The sequence below is a fragment of the Bombus vosnesenskii genome, unplaced genomic scaffold, assembly GCF_011952255.1.
Source record: "Bombus vosnesenskii isolate JDL3184/JDL3185 unplaced genomic scaffold, Bvos_JDL3184-5_v1.1 scf7180000016261, whole genome shotgun sequence".
Taxonomy (NCBI): domain Eukaryota; kingdom Metazoa; phylum Arthropoda; class Insecta; order Hymenoptera; family Apidae; genus Bombus; species Bombus vosnesenskii.
Window position 1 is genome coordinate 3,845,960 of NW_022884330.1, and position 18,446 is coordinate 3,864,405.

An 18,446-nucleotide genomic window follows, 5' to 3' on the forward strand; every position below is an offset into this window, starting at 1 on the left:
AAAAACTGCAATGTGTATTCCGTTTCGTTTTACGACACGACGTATGCCACAGCTTTTTCCTACTCTGCGGAGAGTACATCGTTGTCGTTGAAGAACGTACGGGTTGCTTCGTGCGGTCACTCTCTCGAATGGACGCAGCTGCGCGACGCAACGCGAGGAAAAGACGGGTAAACGCGGTGCCATGCCGGGCGCAATTTTCCGGCGGCGCCGGCGCGAATCGATGCGAACGCCTCGCAGAATTGCATTCTGCGACGCGATTAAGCTCGTACGCTCGGCCAGGAAACAGCAGGGACGCTCTAATGGGCCAATTACACCGGTCATTTGGAACGAAACGAAAGAAAGGATCGCCGTGGAACGGTGGCAGTCTCGTCGGTTCGCTCGAATAATTAAGATCGCATCTCGCCACGGTGACAACGTAAATCGCTTGCGCGCGAGACTCGGATAGCGATGCGAACAAATCCCGAACGAAGAAATACCAGAGATACCTGACGCAGCTACCTTTCGAATTTTTCATATTATAGGAAACGTATAGGAAGATTCTGTTTCGCGTATTATATAGACTGTGGCCTTTACGACAGAGATATTTCACACTTATTTATAACGCAACGTTAATCGACGCTTCTCGTCATTTGAATTTTCTAAACCGTACATACTAGTTTCTCCACTTATCGATTTCTCGATTAAGAAGTTGCAACTAAGCGCTTCTTTCGCATTAACGACAAGCAGAACTCTAGAAATCTTACGTAAGCGAAATCTAAAAGCTCGTAGAACGTCGATGAACGTGTATCCGCCTTGGATAACTAGACTAATAAAGTCGTTTAAAAGCAGAATCGAGTGTTATCCTCTCGAACGAGCAAACATTGCACACCTCACTTATCGCAGTAGAAAGAATTATAAAATACCGTTGCGTTATTACGTAAGCCTTCTACAAAATTAGATAAAGCAGATTCGGCTTTCTTTACGTAACGAATGCACGTTGTCACCCAATTAATAGTAGACGTTATCTACATGCTCAGGTGTCTACGAACATTTCTGGTCGATGGAAAGGCAATCCACTCGACGGTTGTATCTAACGGTAAAAATACGTGCATTACTTGGATTCATTATATTCGACTGTATTCTGACAGCTAGATGCGTTATTATCCTCTTATTATTATTACATATTGCATTATTACGCAGCAGTTGCAACAGGTCGACGATGTTACGTTTACTTTCGCTAGATTTCTCCTATTTTCCGTAATGCAGTGAGATTACCGCTGAAATTGAATCGGCTCCTTCGGACGCGGCAGTAACGATCCAGACATAGGTGTGTTCTCCGTCCAGACGCATCGATTATGTCAGCGCGGCTCGAAAAGAAAAAACCTATCCAGCCACCGGCGAATCCATAAAACAATTTCACCTGGCGCGAACTCACGACGATTGCGTTGTTATGATCTGGAAGAACGTCGAAGGAATCACGCGTGCCGATACTCCATGCCGATTCCTCGAAATCCTCCTTCGACCACCATATTCAGTAAGACGTCACGATTTTTCTTCTCGTCGAAGGCAATCGCCAACGCGAGCATCGCGGTCAGCGTCGACGATTTCGCAACGAGAGAGTAACAAAGTCGTGCGAGCTACGAAGTTGCGGTGAAATCACGAGCTAGCGCGAGAGGGCGCGATTAAACGTAAATGAGACGACCTCTGGTAAAAATCAGCCCTCGAAAAGGAAAATTCGTAATTAACGAGCCGGAGAAGAACGAGCTGATTCGCGTAGACGAGCTGCCTCTTAATTATCAGACCAGACACGGGCGATCTACCTTTATGAATGCAAGCATAAACGCTGGCCGATCGGCACACAGCGCAACACGGAGGCGTGTACGCACACTGACTCTGCTCCGGCCTTCCTCTACTTTCCCACGCCACACGTCTTTAACTCGCGCTAATGGCAATCGGGAGAGAGCTTTTGAAAGCTCCGCCGGTGGCTCCTGGTAAAAGTCGATCTGCGTAATCCGTTTTCTCGCGTGGCAAACCCCGCACCGATCGACCGTGTGGACCATAAATTACAACTTTCGGTCATAAAAACGAGACTATGAAAGTGATTTGCGGTGAGACGCCAGATACGGCGTTCCGTCTCCGTCGTCTCCTCCCCTGTAGTGGGAAGGCCAGGTGGGGCGGCTTTGAAATAATGTATGAAATCATCGACGAATACGCCGTGCAAACGGCCGCTCTCCATATGCAGCTGTTAGCAATAAGGAGGTGAAACGCTTACCTAACGGACGGGCATTAGCGGAATATTTATAACATTAATCGTCGAACCGTGCTGATTACGCGCTCACATCGCGCCATGGACACCCGCTTCACCGGCCGATCCCCGTTAATCCGATTTCGCCCCCAATCTTCGCGTCTCGTTCTTTCAAGGAACAACATCGAAGATCTCCAACGTTTTTGGACCGGTAGACCGCTGTAGGTACGTGTTTCGTTATCCTGATCACGATGCAAGAATATATCCTTCGTGAAATTTAGGTTGATCTCCGGTGTAACTTATCCCTGATACCTTGTCGTAAATCTCGACCGGTTTTCGAACGTTCAGAGGAAAGAACAAAGCCGTTGACGAACTCGATATCGTATTTGTTACGTGTACTCGATCTCATTGCTAATAGTAGCGCAGACAAAGTGCACAATGAATCGAATAGCTCTCCCACAGCGCTTAATAGCTCCATACTTGGCTGGAATACGCAACTTCTCTAGGAACTCCAAACGTTATTGGCATTGACTACTACGAATCTGTCTGAAACCGTAAACACTGACTAATGATCAGCCATCAATGCCGTTCAACTGCAAGAAGAAAAGGTAGAACGTAAAGAGAGCAGACTGCGTGATTGAGTTAAACGTTTCGTCCATGGAATTCTGCACCTGTTAGCCGGCTACGTTGAAACGCGATCGATTCGGATCGACTGGAGACTATCAATACGAAAGTCGATGATGCACGAAACGCGAAGATTTATACCGGAATACCGGTAATATCCCGAACAGAAATATGGAATGCGCGAGACTACCGTGCGGCAACGCTCGGGTCATTCAATGAAGGAAAACAATGGAGGACTTGATTTACGGGGGCATTACCGACAACCCACGTACATGCTTAGATCTACATATTATACCAATATTCTCGATGTTTACTGGCCGAGCACTACCGCTATCCGCGTACACGATGTGATTCGCATGAGGCTCGCCGCATCTTCCATAACAGTCGACCGGTACGATGTCCCGCACGAATATTCAGAGGTTGCGACGTCTTCCGTGACTGTCCGACAGAACTCTGACGATTCTGTGAATCCTTTCTTAACCTACTATTCTTCGGTTTAACAAATCTTTCGCATAGGAAGCGTTTCTTCAGACTTTCTGTTTGTTATTCACAGAGAAGACAATCTGCTATTATTTTAAACACAGAGAAAATAATTGCAAAATGTGGAATTCTTGTTCCTAGAAGGTGCAGGATCGTTCCAAATGTTACACCGAATTAGAGTTTCATCGGATCAAACCTTCCGTCCTGCAAGACTGTCGCTTTTCTCGGTCACGTCGCGAGACACTCCGCGTTACATTTGGTACGTTGTTCGAAAGGAAGAGCACGACGACTTTTTCCCCTTTCGCTTACTCCGCCCACGTGGACAAGATAATAAATCACACGGTATCAAAAGGAAAAAAGACGAACGGCATGCGCGAAGGGAAAGCCATAAACATTGTGGCAGTGCATCGGCACGTTGTATCAAACGTTGAGTCATTGGCGAAACGGGACGGGTCGTAAAACGAAAGAAAAAGAACGGAAGTGAAGCAGGTCCTTGGGACGTAAATCACAGGATGCGGTTAACGCAATAAGGAGGATATAATGATGACATATATCATCGTACTAATACTAGGACCGCGATACGATCACGCTGCGCGATGGTCGCTAAGAAATGGCCAGAACTGCCCCCCAACCGTGTGGATGCGCCCGACCGTTTCGTACGCTTATAATCGGACGACTCGCCCGGATAATTACATTCGTTAAAATAACTCGACCTGTCCCGGTGTAACTACATCCGTTAGGCATCGCGGCACTTGAATTTTTCACCGCTATCCATAATCGACCACCGTGCACCAACGTTAAACGTCCTCGGTGAAAATTGTTTCACGAGAATCACTCGATGTGGATGGGCAAAGTTTTCGTAATAAATTTAATCGCTGTTAATAAATTTAACTTTACGTATGTTGCGAAACTTTAATTACTTCGCGGGCGACGCGTTTATGTATTTTCGTGCGAAGGATGACACGCGTCGTGTGTGGTGGAAAATATTTTAAGTTCGCCAAGGCTGACAGTGTCTGCGTTTAAAGAAAAGATACGATCGAATACCTCGATTAAGGTGTGAGAAATTACATTTTTATCGGTAAGGAGAATAAGGATTCAGTTTCGAGAGGATTTGCATACGGGAACCAGGGCCCCGCCAATTATCTATGAAGCATCTGAACGCGGTTGCGTACATCCACGCTCGTTCGCTTTACGCTCGTCTCGAGCACGAGTACCATGGAAGAGGACGAACGGGTAATTAGCGACGCTCGAGCAAGGAACAGGCGCGTGCCAGGGTGACTTAATTACAAATTTCGAAATGCGAAGTTCGCCAGCCGTGAAGAAGAAAAAGATAATTAATTTGAGGAAAAAAGCAGCTGATCGGTCGGCACGCTGTTTAACGCGTCAACGTACAAAAGACTATACAGTAGAAAAATGTACAGACTCGAGGGACTCGGAGATATAAATCTACTTTTCTCAAAACAGATTTTCACGATTTCACGAGTGCGTGTACCAATGTGTTTTACATTTGCGAGCACGTTCATTTTCTCACAAACCTAATCGCACTTTCGTTTTGCTTTACACTCGTGCTTTTTCACCCTTCTAAAGGTATACTACGATGAACAACAGTTGCTAGAATACGATTTTTGCGGGTTTTCGTTTTCCCAGTAGAACGGTGGAAAGATTTTTTCCGCCACGGCCCCTGAGTGAAAGTTTCAGCCAGGCTCCTATTTGCAGGCACGAAAGCGAGGGAGAGCAACCACGAAGCCGGCAGGTCGAGCGAGCCTCTCCTACGTATAATACTCGGCAAATCTTTGCGCCTGCACGTAACGCAAATCATGCGGCAGAAGTGTGGCACGTGTTGTCAGCGCGGCAACATATTGTACGTAGGTATATATATGTGTAATGGAAGCTAGCCGCCTCGCGCGATTACATAACGAGGGGATTTCAGTTTAAATATGGAAGCTGTCAATCTTCCCCCTGGCTACACGCTGTAATTAATAATAATTGCCTGCTCTCTTTGCCGCTCCAGTTATTACCTCCGTTTTGACGGCTGATTAGCACCGCATATTCGTAAATGAAGCAACCGACAAATTAAAAAATCTCTCTCTCTCTCTGATACCGCTGATTAAATTCGTGACTATCAGGAGAGAATTATTACAACGTGTCTTTGATATCTCTATAGAAATCGCTTGTTTTCTCGAACGATGTAATTTTTCGATCGTTCCTCATCTTCGTCTTTTTACAGACAGTGCAACGATTAAAGAAGATACATCGTAAAAGCGAACACCGATTAAATGCAGATCTCGCCCGAGCAAGAGCGATCGCGCCGGATCATGCAAGTAGAACACGGCACGTGTTGTCAGACTCGGTGTGTACGTGTTCGTACGTGTATTAAGCTGCACGAGTTTCCTTGGATTACACCAGCGGAACGTGCTCGAAATAAAAGTTAAAATCACGATCGGGTTCGTGTTAAATGCGAGCGGTTCGTAACTCGATCCATCGACACCGTCTCCCCGAGATTGCTCATCCTGGATCGGAGTCAGACATCGTTTGCTTCGTCTACAAAAACCCATTAATCTCTGGTGGACTAAGGAAAAAAATAGTATTTCTTATTTTCCAGGTGAAACATTCTTGATTGGAAATTTAATCGCGAAACCTATCCAGATACATTTTGAATCTAAGAAACAGTTAATCGTTTATACGCTTCGATCAAATCTTCTTAATTTTCGGTTACATAAATCACCGCGTTCGATATTCAACGAAGTTAATTATTTAAGAACTTTTCCTTAGTGGAATGACGAAATTGTGCACGGTCCAACTTGTTTCAGTAGTATAACCACGTATTATCGTGGACCACCCGTGACGAAGATTACCTAAAATATGTCCAAAAATCTGTTTGTAAATGGCACGTACACGTGTACAAAGAGCATAAACGTTCATGAACTGTTCGAACAAGTCCAGAATTAATCGCTTACAAAGTACCAACATTTTCTTGCCCAAGTATCGACATTATCCCTAAATGGAACGGAACGAAGGCGATCAGTGAAAATTTATTAATCGCAAATAAGATCGCTTTACGATCGCAGGTGTTGCACGATGCGAGAACGAAAATAATTGCAATGGTAATAATTGAATCGACCAGACGGACGATATCATTTTGGCGTGGTCCATCGCCGCAGCCACGCAACGAAAAATACTTTCCTCGTTACGATCTCCGGACACACGACCGATGCGATCTCATTTACCAGATTATGTACTTACGTTTTGACGTATCGCAGACTTCTTCGTCGTTTAAATATCGCGAACCGTCCAACAAACCTGTCCTACACGACTACGAAAGTGGACTACCAAAGCTTGAGGCTCGTTATGATTCGTCTTAACGACGTCTTAACTTTCGTTCGGAAAAAATTAAAAGCAACGATACGATCGCGACGATCGTACATAAAGATCGCTGGCGCCGTACCGTGGGATCGTGAATCATTTCGAATCTTTAGCGGGTCTCGCGTATAATTACAATGTACTTTTCGTAATTTATTACTAATATCGGCTATTAACATCGCGGACAGGCCGACGAAAAGTTTCCTTAACCGGTTGGCGGCTCGAATTTTACGAGTTCATCGCGTGAGTTTTTCTCTGCCTTTTTCTGCTTTTGCTCTTTTTACGTTTCTTCTCTCTCTCTCTCTTTTTCCTCTACATTGTAATTACAGAGTAGGACAAAAAGGTGTTGGCGAGTTTTACCAGCAGGGCGGAACTTTTCGCGTTCGTGCCACGGGTTCCTATAAAACAATGCACACCCACCGCGGCGCGCGTTGGTGTAACAATGTCTTGGCGCCACAAAGGTACAATGATATATCTGTGAGTCGAGGTCGGTTACTTAAACTTCATTGAAACCGCGAACAACAATGACTTTCTCCCGCGAGTCGAAAGGAGGAAGTCAAACCCAACGCTGTTACAACTATTCGCCTTGCTCGTGACGCTTCTGTTCCATCGGCCAGGCCGGTGAAAAAAAAAGTCAATTATTTATTTCGCACAGGCCAAACAGCGTGGATAGTGAAAGGACGAGATCGTCTCTCGAACGTTCCTTTTTCGTAGGGGATGGCTTTCGATCGATGAAATTACCAATCCAGTAAGAGAGCCAGCCATAAAACCAACGTGAGTTCTTCGCGATGTCTCGCTTCCTCTCGTGTGCACCATTTATTAAGAATATTACAACGTTCTACCGACCGCAATGAAAACGGTTTAATGGCTTCATATAAGCTTTGATTTATACCGAATCTCGTACGTTTCCTTATTCTCCTGGTTCGTTTGTCGAACGAATACAAGCATAGGATTTTCTGATTCCACGTTATCTAAACTTGATACCGAAACTGCAAACTTTCTTATTTTACTCGCGATAGTACTGCATAAAAGTATCGAATACGTCGCTATGAAAACATCTATAGCCTAATTTCTAATTTCATTACGTAAGAGTAAGAACAACTTGGACTCTTTTTCAGCTTGTTTAACTCGGAGCAATTACAATATTCTATTTCACTTATGCAGTAAAAAATAATGTTACTATCGTGGTAATATCTTTATTCCACTCGTACACGGCACAATCGATCAAACATCGATCGAGTTGTCACACGCTCGGGTGGTTCACCCTTCCAGTCAAACTCGAGGCATTGGCACGAGCCTACTCGCATTACGACACGCGGCCGCTAGGCTTGATAATTTATTATTACCGAAGAAATGGAAGCCGCCGATCTATTAGCACGTTCGACAATAACAGCACCGGCCGTAAGTAACCTAAGTGGTTAAGTAACGTCAATGCGGCTTACCAACCGCCTACGCCAGCTTCTTACAGGTACATATATGCCCCCATCGACGATGCGGTCGCTCGCATTCTCAACCGGTATCGATCGCGACGGCGCAGAGCCTGTCGAAGCTCGTGCATAGGACGAGTACCGAAGAAAACACGTTGGTTAGGTGGATAGGCAAGAAAAACAAAGTGAACAAATATCCTTAGAATTGCCAAGTCGATCGACAAATTCTGTCACTTTCTTCTCAAATTATATTCTTCCTAATATCGTATGACCGTGCCTCGTCGTACAAGCAGTTTCGTCTAATACTTCCAACCGTCGTATGTATCGTTTTCATTGCGTATACATATATCGAATTTAAAGTATCAGGAATATTGTTTGAAACAGAGAAGAAATTATGGCCGTAGCGCACGGTTATTTCCGAATGCTTTACGAGCGTTCAACGTGGAAACAGGGACACCGGTATCCTGCTTCGTTTTATGGAAACAAGTTATCCTCCTTTAAGCTCGCGGCCCGGTTGCTGTCCGCTTCGATATAAGAGGCGAGTTAATCCACGCAGAAAACTGCCCACTAATATCGCGGTATTATCGCTGCGGCCTCCTAATTGAATCACCGATTCATGACGAAGGCTGGATGTTTAAGAAGACTTAACGGATTATTCGTTTATGCGGATCGGTTCAGCAGGCACAAACGCGGCCGCTGCCTTCTGATCTACGCGCGGGACCAGACAACGTCCGTATCCGAGCATTTACGTGATTGTCATACCGTCTCTCCTCCCCTTTCAGAACGACTGAAACGCAGCCAAGCAACAAGCATGGAGCACACGACTCTGTACCTGATTCCGCTCGTCGTCGTCTCCCTCTCTTTTCTTCTTTCGGTAGCGAGAGAAAGATAGATCTCGTAGAGAAAGACCCAAGAGACGAGCGCCAACTACGCTCTACTCTTGACGAGAAATTTTCTCAGCGTTGCCCGGACAAAACATAAAATCACCGACCGGAAGCGTAACTGTTTTTACGAACGATTACGACGCGCGCAAATGAAACTGCGCGATAGTTTATTGACGCGTAAATCGTTCATTTTTTCACTCTGTTCGCCGATCAGAGTTCCTACACACTCGGTGCGAACGCTCGGAAATTCTGCAGCGAAATTTACATTCGGTGAGATCGCTGGATCGTTTCTCGCGAACAGAACGCACGATTTCGAATGTAAAGCCGGTGACGTCGCGAGACCGTTTCGCAACTGTCGAAGGATCGTACACGTTCGTAGAAGAGACGAATGCCAGAGGAGCAGAAGGAGAGACGCAGGCGAGATGGAGAACCGCGGAACGGCTTTAAGAGCGGCGCCGTCCAGCCGCAAATGCGATTCGCCTCGCCGCGACAAACGTTTTGTCGCCGGTGATTGGCGTTTGAAAGAACAACCGCGTACAATGCAATTACCTTGGCCTTAACCGCTTCGACCGACCGATAGCATTCGATTCCTCCACTGGATAAATACATACGTGTATATCACGAGCTGGTCCGCGTAAGCGAGTAGCATTCGCGACAGTCGATGCACGATTATGGTTTTTGTCCCTTGAATCTCTCGAATACACGTGTATTGCTTGTTCGCGCGATATCGTTACGATCAGCGATTTTTAATATCCAGACTTTTCTTTCGAAGAGGTCAACTAATTTAAAGTTCAAACGTATCGCCGTAATGCAATAATCTGACGACGTATAACGCCATAACGCGTGACATACGATCGTCTACATAATTCTTTCGCAACTGCCAAAGCAACAAATATTTTCACCGCTAACTTTCAACCGACTTTCACAAGATATTTCCTACGAGGTATTTCTTACCTACGATTTATTATATTTCCATCGTGCAATTTGTTCCAAAAAGATTCAATTACCGCCAACAAAAACCAACTTACCATACCGATAGAAAATAAAGAATCAAAAACCCTGCATAATTTCCTGTATCGGCGTGTTTTCTCCCGTCTCGTCGACACGTAACGAATCCTGATTTTTCTTCTATTCTCTAGGGAACCCCTAACGAACCATGAGATCGCATCTCGTTAAAGGGTCGTAGGTCAACCCCCATCCTTTCTCTTATCTTGCCTTTTGCGCGTATCGACTATTTCACGCGACCTCGTATAAAAACACTTTGAAGGAACGCTCGCGGAATATACTGTATACTTTCGGAATACTATATATACTACATACTTTCGAATTAATTGTTCAAAACTCGGTCGAGACATTCTTGCACGTAATTTCTTTTTTCTTTTTTTTTTCTTTTGGAATGCTGACGTGTAAAATCAGGGGCAGGGAAATTTAAAGGATGAACGGTGGATCACTTTTCGCAGAAGCACACACGCGCGTAATTTCTCTTTTTGAACAATACCGCGGATAAAGATACGTCTGGTGGCTTTTAAGGCGCAATCTTTATACCCGCACCGCGAGGCCGAGGCGGATATGAGAGCGTGGGCGTTATTGCCTTTAATGCCGAATTCACGATCGTAAACGGGCATCCCCGAGTCACGAATCCATGTCGTTTATTGCCCCAAAGTGGCGGGTCGGCCCCTCGTAATCATTGGATACATTCAATTTTTCGTAACGCCGTACCGGCGATTATCGCGAATCTAATTAGCCCGATCAACAGTCCTTGTTGAACAATTACCGACCTTAGTCCGACCCTGGTCCATCTGAAAATTATAAAAATCATCCGAACGAAATTCGTGTAATAACGATGATACTACGTCCGTACAAAGGGCTACCCGATTAAGATCCCTCGATCTGGATCGATAAGATACACCAGATTCGCTGTTCGGATAAACGACTCGACGAATAACTGTTTTAAAGTCGACGACGATTTCTTTTCTTCGACCAGCCCCGTTATCATGCAATAGTTACTTAATTGCTTTACACTGGTCGTTACAGTGTATAACGATCATTTTTCACTTCGGTTATTCTCCGCAAAAGAGCGTAGGAAAATTGCTGTCTTGCGCCTCGACTTCGATCGTTCCCTTTTGCTAAGAGTATGTATTTCACGTTAAGGTGTAATTTAGGTGTAATTTTTTAATTTTTTTTTTCTTGTTATTCTGGTTTTAGTGTCTTTCCCCTTTATGCCATTGTTTATTGATATTTATTGTAGGTGCCGGATACTACTTGGTAGCGGAACACCGTGATATTCATATCAATTAGTTCTCGAGAAAAATACCGGAAGTAACCGATCCTTCCATGAACCCTAGCGAGTAACGCTTTACCTGGAACAACACCTGGCTACCGGCAAGTGCCCCCAGTAGCTGCCACTCAACTCGATTATACTTTAATAAAGTACATAAGCATGTAATAGCGGCGCGACTCTTATTTATTTCCAAGTCTGATCAAGACAGGTGATATCCACTAATCGTTACAGATTCTCCGTCTGGTATTCAAGCAACGAACTTAATAATCCATTAATCTACGCGACTACCGTCATTCTACACAGCCGCATTATGTTCTACGTTATCGTATTTACAATCTCAAAGACTAAAACCAATTAAACCACATTCGCCTCGCTGCAAAGATACTTTGACTGCAAAACGATTCGCAATCGGTTAATAATTTAAGTTATCTACCCCCTAATGGTAGTTCTCTTGCTTCGCGACTAATACCGCCGCCAACTTGCCAGCCAATACTGTCTAGTCTGTCAGCAATTTTACGATCCTCTTCAAGATCGAACAATAAGACTGTACTGTCTATTGTGAACTAGCTCCGCTCGCCGAACTGGACAAAGGGGGGAAAGGACGGCTAGAAAGAAACGCAAAAAGCCGTGGAAAGGGCTGAGAGAGGAACATTTGCTTGAGATTTACGGGTTGGTTCGTAACGAAGGGGACTCATCAGCATCGGTAATGGCGACATTAAGCCCATCGGCCCTTTTGTACTCGCTGGCAGCCTCGATCGGACTTCTAACTGGACGCACGACGATTCCCAAGTCGGAGTGAACAGCAGCGAACGGTCAATCAATTTAATTACTCGTTCGAACGTGCCGGATACCAGAGTGGAACGTTTATCAGAATCAGAATGCCGTTCGGCGAGCACCGAAAGAGCCATTTCTCGAGTAACTTGTCTACCCTAATAGCACTAACTCCGCTTCAAGTGGATAGGTTGAAAATTACGCGTAAAAAAAGAGCCAACGACCGGTCTGAGTCGCGTTCCTTGCGCGAAACACGAAACGGAGAATCGTGATCGTTTGACGACAGAAGATGAAGCACGTTGGCAGCGATCATTTGTAACCACTGATGACGCCCGATCTCAAACAGATCCTTCCATCGTTTTCATCCTTTCGACGTACCTAACTCGAGTAACGTCGGCTTCGTAATCGTCGCGTGTTTTAATTCCACTCTGAACTTCGATTTGCAAAATCGACGACAAATCAAATTTTCTTTTATCGATTATCAAAGCGTCGATTATCGAACCGTAAGTAGGTATCTGCGAGGAAATTCACTTTCGATTCTGATTTCTACTTTAATTTAGAACATTGAGAAATAGCGGCCGTTTTATCAAGTATTTAATATTCCAAATCAGACACCTGTAGCCGTGAAAGAGGCCGTAATAATGATGGAAATAAATATGCGTAACTAACGAACGAACGGATAAAAGTGGCAGGAAAGAACAGTTTTACACAGACCTCGTAAAAGAGTTGAAAACCGCAATTAACGATAAAAATCATTAAACGGTCGTTAAACCTCTTAAAAGTAAAGCTGTTTTACCAAATGTAACAAAACGAAAGGTCAGTTTTCACGTTTTACAACGTCCCTAACGTTCGATAATAAAACGTTTTAATTACTGTTACCGATGCATGACGAATCGAAACGAGCGAGATTTTCCAAGGAACTCCAAGACCTGTGGAAATTGCCAGGATGCATTAATTGCGAAAGAAGACTCAAGGGTATGGGCGTAGTAACAGTACAGAAACGATGTTATTTTACGACTAGCTGAAAGCAAACGGGAATACTTATAATTTCATTCCTTATAATTTTATGACCGTTGCACAATGATACGCGAAGAAAATTCGCGATGTCTAGCGCGAATTAGCCTGTAATCACCTCATCAGTCGCATTCCCACAAGTCTCTGCTCACTTACTTAAAACGCCAAGTACCATCGGTACTACGTACCCGTAAAAAACAGGCAAAGATTACATGTATGCAAATTTCCTCGTGCTATGCGCGTAATCCTCTTAATCGCCATCGGACTAATTATGTAAGCGAACGACGCGAGGGTTTCTAAATATGACGAGAACACGATTGGAAAGTGAAAATTTCAGATGTGGGTAAAGCGTTTGAAGATAGGTAGACGTAACATACAGAAAGACGATAGTGTGTAAATAGATGTTAGGAAATCAGCAGAAGTTTAATAAAAAGGGGGAAAAAAATGCTTCAAAAAATGAAGTCTTTAAAGTGTCCAGGTCTTGCAACTCGCAATACTTAACGAGCCAATCGTAAATCAAAATATTCACAGAACCTTTAATCCAATCTAAACGTCACGAATTTATAAATCGTTATTTATTGTAAAGAAAAAAAAAGAAAAAAGAAAAAAGGGGGAGAAGAAATACAAAATAAAGCTTTACGCGATCAGACCCATTTCCCCTTAAGATTTCTGATAGTACGTACGACCGGCAGCGTATCTACAATTATAAAGGAATTAAAGACGGATTAGCGTTTCCACGAGATCATGAGCGAACACATTTCGCTTGACGCGCGAAACGACTGCGTAAACGAGCAACCGACCATCGGGGAATTAGAGGTGGACACACGCTAGCGAACCCACGTCACGATACCGATCCACAGATACGCTAAACGAGCTTATTACAACAGTCAATTGTGGCATTGTTCGCGCGCTTCTAACGACGTGCATTTGCATAACGCGTACGCTGCGTCCGCGTCCTCAGCGTACACGCTCCCACCTCTTACGTAAGATTCACGACTTTTTTCCTTTTCGTTGTTTCACGCCATCGACGCTGCTATAATTGCAAGGGGAAATCAGCAGCCGAGCGTCGGTTATTGATTTTCGATCGTATGCAAGAGGATGATATGTCCGGCCACGCCTTTAAAAAATGGTTAGCGCGTCAGACGGTATGCGAAACCAGATACCGGAATCATCGGAATCCATGGGTCGTTCCCTGATGTCTCCGTGTATAATTAAGCACACCGACGTATGCAGTTTCATTCGCCTTTAAACACGCGTTCCGTTTAATGCGCCAACACTGGGGAATCACGAAGCACAATAATGTACGGCGAAGAATGTAATTGCATCGTGATTTAATGAGCGCCGCGGCGAGGTGGGGCGGTCGTAAACTACGTTTTAAGCACGTTGAAGGATTATCACGAAAGTGAGTCGGAGCCGGCTACGCCTGTATAAATTTAAGCATGCTCGTTGGAATGCAGCAGCTTTTAAAATGACCGGTAGGACGCTTAAAAAAAAAAAAAGAATTTAATTGTTTTCGACAACGCACATGATCAAGAAGGTGTCTGCGATGCTCGCCGCGATTTCCCATACGTCAAACTGCACTCGATGTTTCCCCTTTTGCGTGCTAACCGGTTTTAACAGACGTCGCGCAAATCCCAATAATCACGGTTCTGGTCACGACGCTAAACGCAAGGTAATTTAATTGTCGTTTATCTTAACTTATCGTTGAAAATAACCGGTGATAGGGTCTCTGCATACTTGCAACGAGGAAAAGTTCATCGATTCTCTCTGTTCGTAAATACGAGGACAATTGCTGATCTCGTACGAATTCGGTTTTTAACGTTATCAACGCTCTTTACACTTACGTCGTTCATCACTTGCGCAACAATGTCGATCACATTTCGGTGATGCAGAAGATACCGCGCAGCCAGCATCCCTTCGTAATTTCGGCGAACCGGTGAATCGGTAATAATGCAGCTCCGAAGAGCTACGTTCACCGATCGTTCCCGAGGCGGGCTTTGATGAACCGATATCGTCCTATTTCACGTTCGAGCGAGACCACGTAATAAATATTCAGAAGGCTTCCGCCGTGGATTGTCGCGGAATACCGACCACTGAGATGCGACGTTGTAACGCAGCCGAGTTTCATAAACAACGACTCCGTGTACCGGCAGGTTGGTTAGTTATGATCCTCGAGGAGGCCTGGTGGCTACGCCACGACGCGACGGCCAACAACGAAAGACGGATGGCATACGGCACTGAGGAAGAAGCAAGAGAAGGAGAAGAAGAAGAACTCTCGAGTTGAAGGCGTAGTCGCGTCGCGCGCGACCTTTAAAATTTTCTTGCGGTCTACGAACGTGGCGTGTTTACACGCTTAGCCAACACCTGCGCGCTCCGTGATCACGTTACCGGTTCCGCGCGTACCGGTTTAAGATTTCTGCCGATACCTGTGCGATTCTCCGATTTTCCAGCGCTGCGCGACGCTTAGTTATTAGGCGGCCTATGCGTTATCCTGTTGCGTATCGGTTATCGAATATAAAAAATTCGAGTCTCTGTATATTCAAATATAAAATTCATCCTATTGTTTGTACAAAATAAACACCTGATTATCAGGGACATAAAAAAAGCAAACGATCAATTTTGCGCGACGATTACGATTAGCCCACAAAGTTCTTACGAGCAATAGAATCTTCGATCGCGCTTCGTTCGAGCTTCTGTGACCTAGCATTAGCGAGACACGTCCTTTTAACGTCGAATCGCATGCTAGTGGCGCGGCGGGTCAAAGTAAAAACAAGCCGGTATGGGACCCTTTAACGAGCGAACACCAGGTAAGAAAATCACCATCGCGGCGTACGCCCAGTATGCCGACGTTAAACGCGTTATTATACGCTAAGGTTATATTTTGTTGGCGAGATGCGCGAAGAAAAAGGGTTTGTCGAGCATCGACTAGGGGATGAACGGCCTTTAATCAGGACCGCACGAGTTTACGACACTTCGGAACGTGCTGTTCGCCGCGCACGAACAAATGCAACTCGACGGATCGTGCAAGACGAGCAAAAGCAACGGCAGCAACGACGACGACAACAACCACGACAACAACCACGACGACGAAACGAAGTAGGAGAACGAACAGCAGAGGCATACAGCAGCGCGTTAATTAAACGCGAGCGATTAGTTAGCGGCAGTTAATTATATAGATTAATATGCAAATGAATTCCCTCTCTCTCTCCTGCTGCCGGCGGGCTAGGTGAAGGTAGACACAAGGCGCAACGAAGCCCGGCTATCCTGATTACATTACGCTGCAGACTCTGCTTCGGCTTCCATCGCCTACTCGGTTTCCCTCTGTTATGCTACCACGCGATTCTTACCTAGAATCTAATGGAGCCACGCTCTCGAATAAGAGATACCGGTAATTAATCTCGGCTACTCCCTCGACCACGTCTCGAACGAAGAATGATCCCACTGAACCCTGATTTTCCAGGTAGAAAATGTTTCGCCGAAATTTACAGTATCGTAGTACTATTCCATTGGATCATTTTTGTCATCTCTGCTGAGATACTTCTTCCCCTTTTCATTTTCTTCGACGAGATATTAGACTGCAGTTAAACGTTTTCTATCTTCGTTCCTTGGATCTATATAGCGTTCTTCTGGAAATAAAAGCTATTCCTATAATTTCCGTAGCTACTGCATTTGCGAATCAAACTCCAACTTCCGTACGTACCTTTTCTTTTCAAATTAGGCAAATTACTAGGAGAAGATTATGGATCGCGTACAAATCTCGCATCGACTTTTCCTTTGCACTTCGGGCTATAAAGGAACAAGAAAATTCCTCGTGCTACTAGGTTCTTAGCTAGTTCGGAAGAACTGTAGGAAAATGTGCGAGTTTTAGACCGGTCACCTAATTTAGACCGTGTGACTGAATATCGTAGTTCATGCGCATTATCGAGTACACGAATTAGAATGGGAAATTGACAAATCGGAGTGCTGTTTACCGTAAATTGGTCGAACGTGATCGCGTCAGGCCCATTAATTATCGCTAATGAAAAGCAATTAGAACTCCTCAATACGTGGCAAGACGGGTCCATTAACTGTTGCAAGAGTTCTCCTAGTTCGAGCGTCGCGCAAAAACGTGCCGCTGCATTAATCGAACGGCAGAAAATCGCGGAAAACCAGATTTCACGTGCCTATGATCTCTTCCTTATATGCGCGCCTATGCTGGCAATTATCATTCGAGAAAGCTCGGAGCATCGATAAAAGATAACCACCGTAGCGAATCTATTGGTTTCCACATTTATCCACTCGTAATATGATAATCAAGCATTTATCGCTACTTATATAAAATGATGATATTGCGAGTATATCGTGTGACAATCTTGGGTGATCGCTCAGTCTTCCTTTGCACCCTAATTTTTATCTCGTTTCTATTTTACGTATTAACGTAAAGTTTTCGTCCCTCGAGTGATCACGACTACTGCTTTCGATATTTTATATTTATCGCGTAAAAAAGAAAACCTAATTAATTACAAGCGTCGCATGAGCGAGTATCCCTGTCTCAAGTAGCAAAGCTCTTCGAACTTAGCAGCTACCGTCTAGCGAAACTTCCTAAAGAAACATCCATATCCTTAATCGCGCGAGTTACAACGAAATTCGATGTAAAGCGAAATACACGAAAAGGATCGGTTGTGGATAGAAAGGGTGGACTGTCGCGTATTCGTCAACGCTGAATATCCCGGTCTATTATACCACGGATAGACAGTAGATAGAACAGCAGGTGAGAAGGCGAAAGAACGAATCTAAAGCTTGACGACAGGTAGACACGTCGGTGTCCGATCTTATAAACTGAAAGCCCTGGGAAGATGGGCCTAGCGCCTTCGTATGCCTCATGTAACTAACATTAGATGCATAATGCATGGATAGGTGGCCGAGCTAGGTGTCGCAGCGACAAAACTCTACGACTATCGACGTCCCTCGGGTTGCATCGTGCCAACAACATCGACATTTCTCCAGCGTCGCTCCTCTTCGGATCCACCAATATACGTCGATGTTGTTTCAAAATACGATAGCGCGCAAGTGTCTGACTCTCTGGCGTGTTTTTGGCGCACGCTATATGCGAAGAATACAGATAGAACCACAGGAAATTTTTAATAAAATTCGGGCAATTTGTAGTTAAAGTACGGGTTAAAGAGTAGTTAAAGAGGCGACGATAGGAAAGTAGAACGAAATAGAAAGAGGAGAATTAGAAACGACGAAAGAATGAGAACAGAATGAGGAAGATGTTAAGACGATATGGAAATGTGAACGACGCCGAGAGATTTGAATAAACTTCCCGATCAGATTCGAATAAATTAGACAAAGTGGTTGAATGTACGGTGAAACTTCTTTAGATAGAGGGTACACGTAAC

The 18,446-nt window shown here is 44.7% G+C and overlaps 1 protein-coding gene across 3 annotated transcripts in view; it reads right to left on the bottom strand.

Moving 5' to 3' along the window:
* Positions 1–18,446, bottom strand: part of LOC117241607 (Krueppel-like factor 6) — a 284,714-nt gene that overhangs the window by 197,819 nt on the left and 68,449 nt on the right. The window contains exon 1 of one of the 3 annotated variants that reach the window (XM_033507473.1): positions 14,910–15,256. The exons of the other annotated variants lie outside the window; for them this stretch is intronic. Within the exon in view, the coding sequence (XP_033363364.1) occupies positions 14,910–14,978 (69 nt within the window). The 5' untranslated portion in view covers positions 14,979–15,256. Of the gene's footprint in view, positions 1–14,909; positions 15,257–18,446 lie in introns of those variants that run through there. 3 annotated transcript variants of the gene reach the window in all.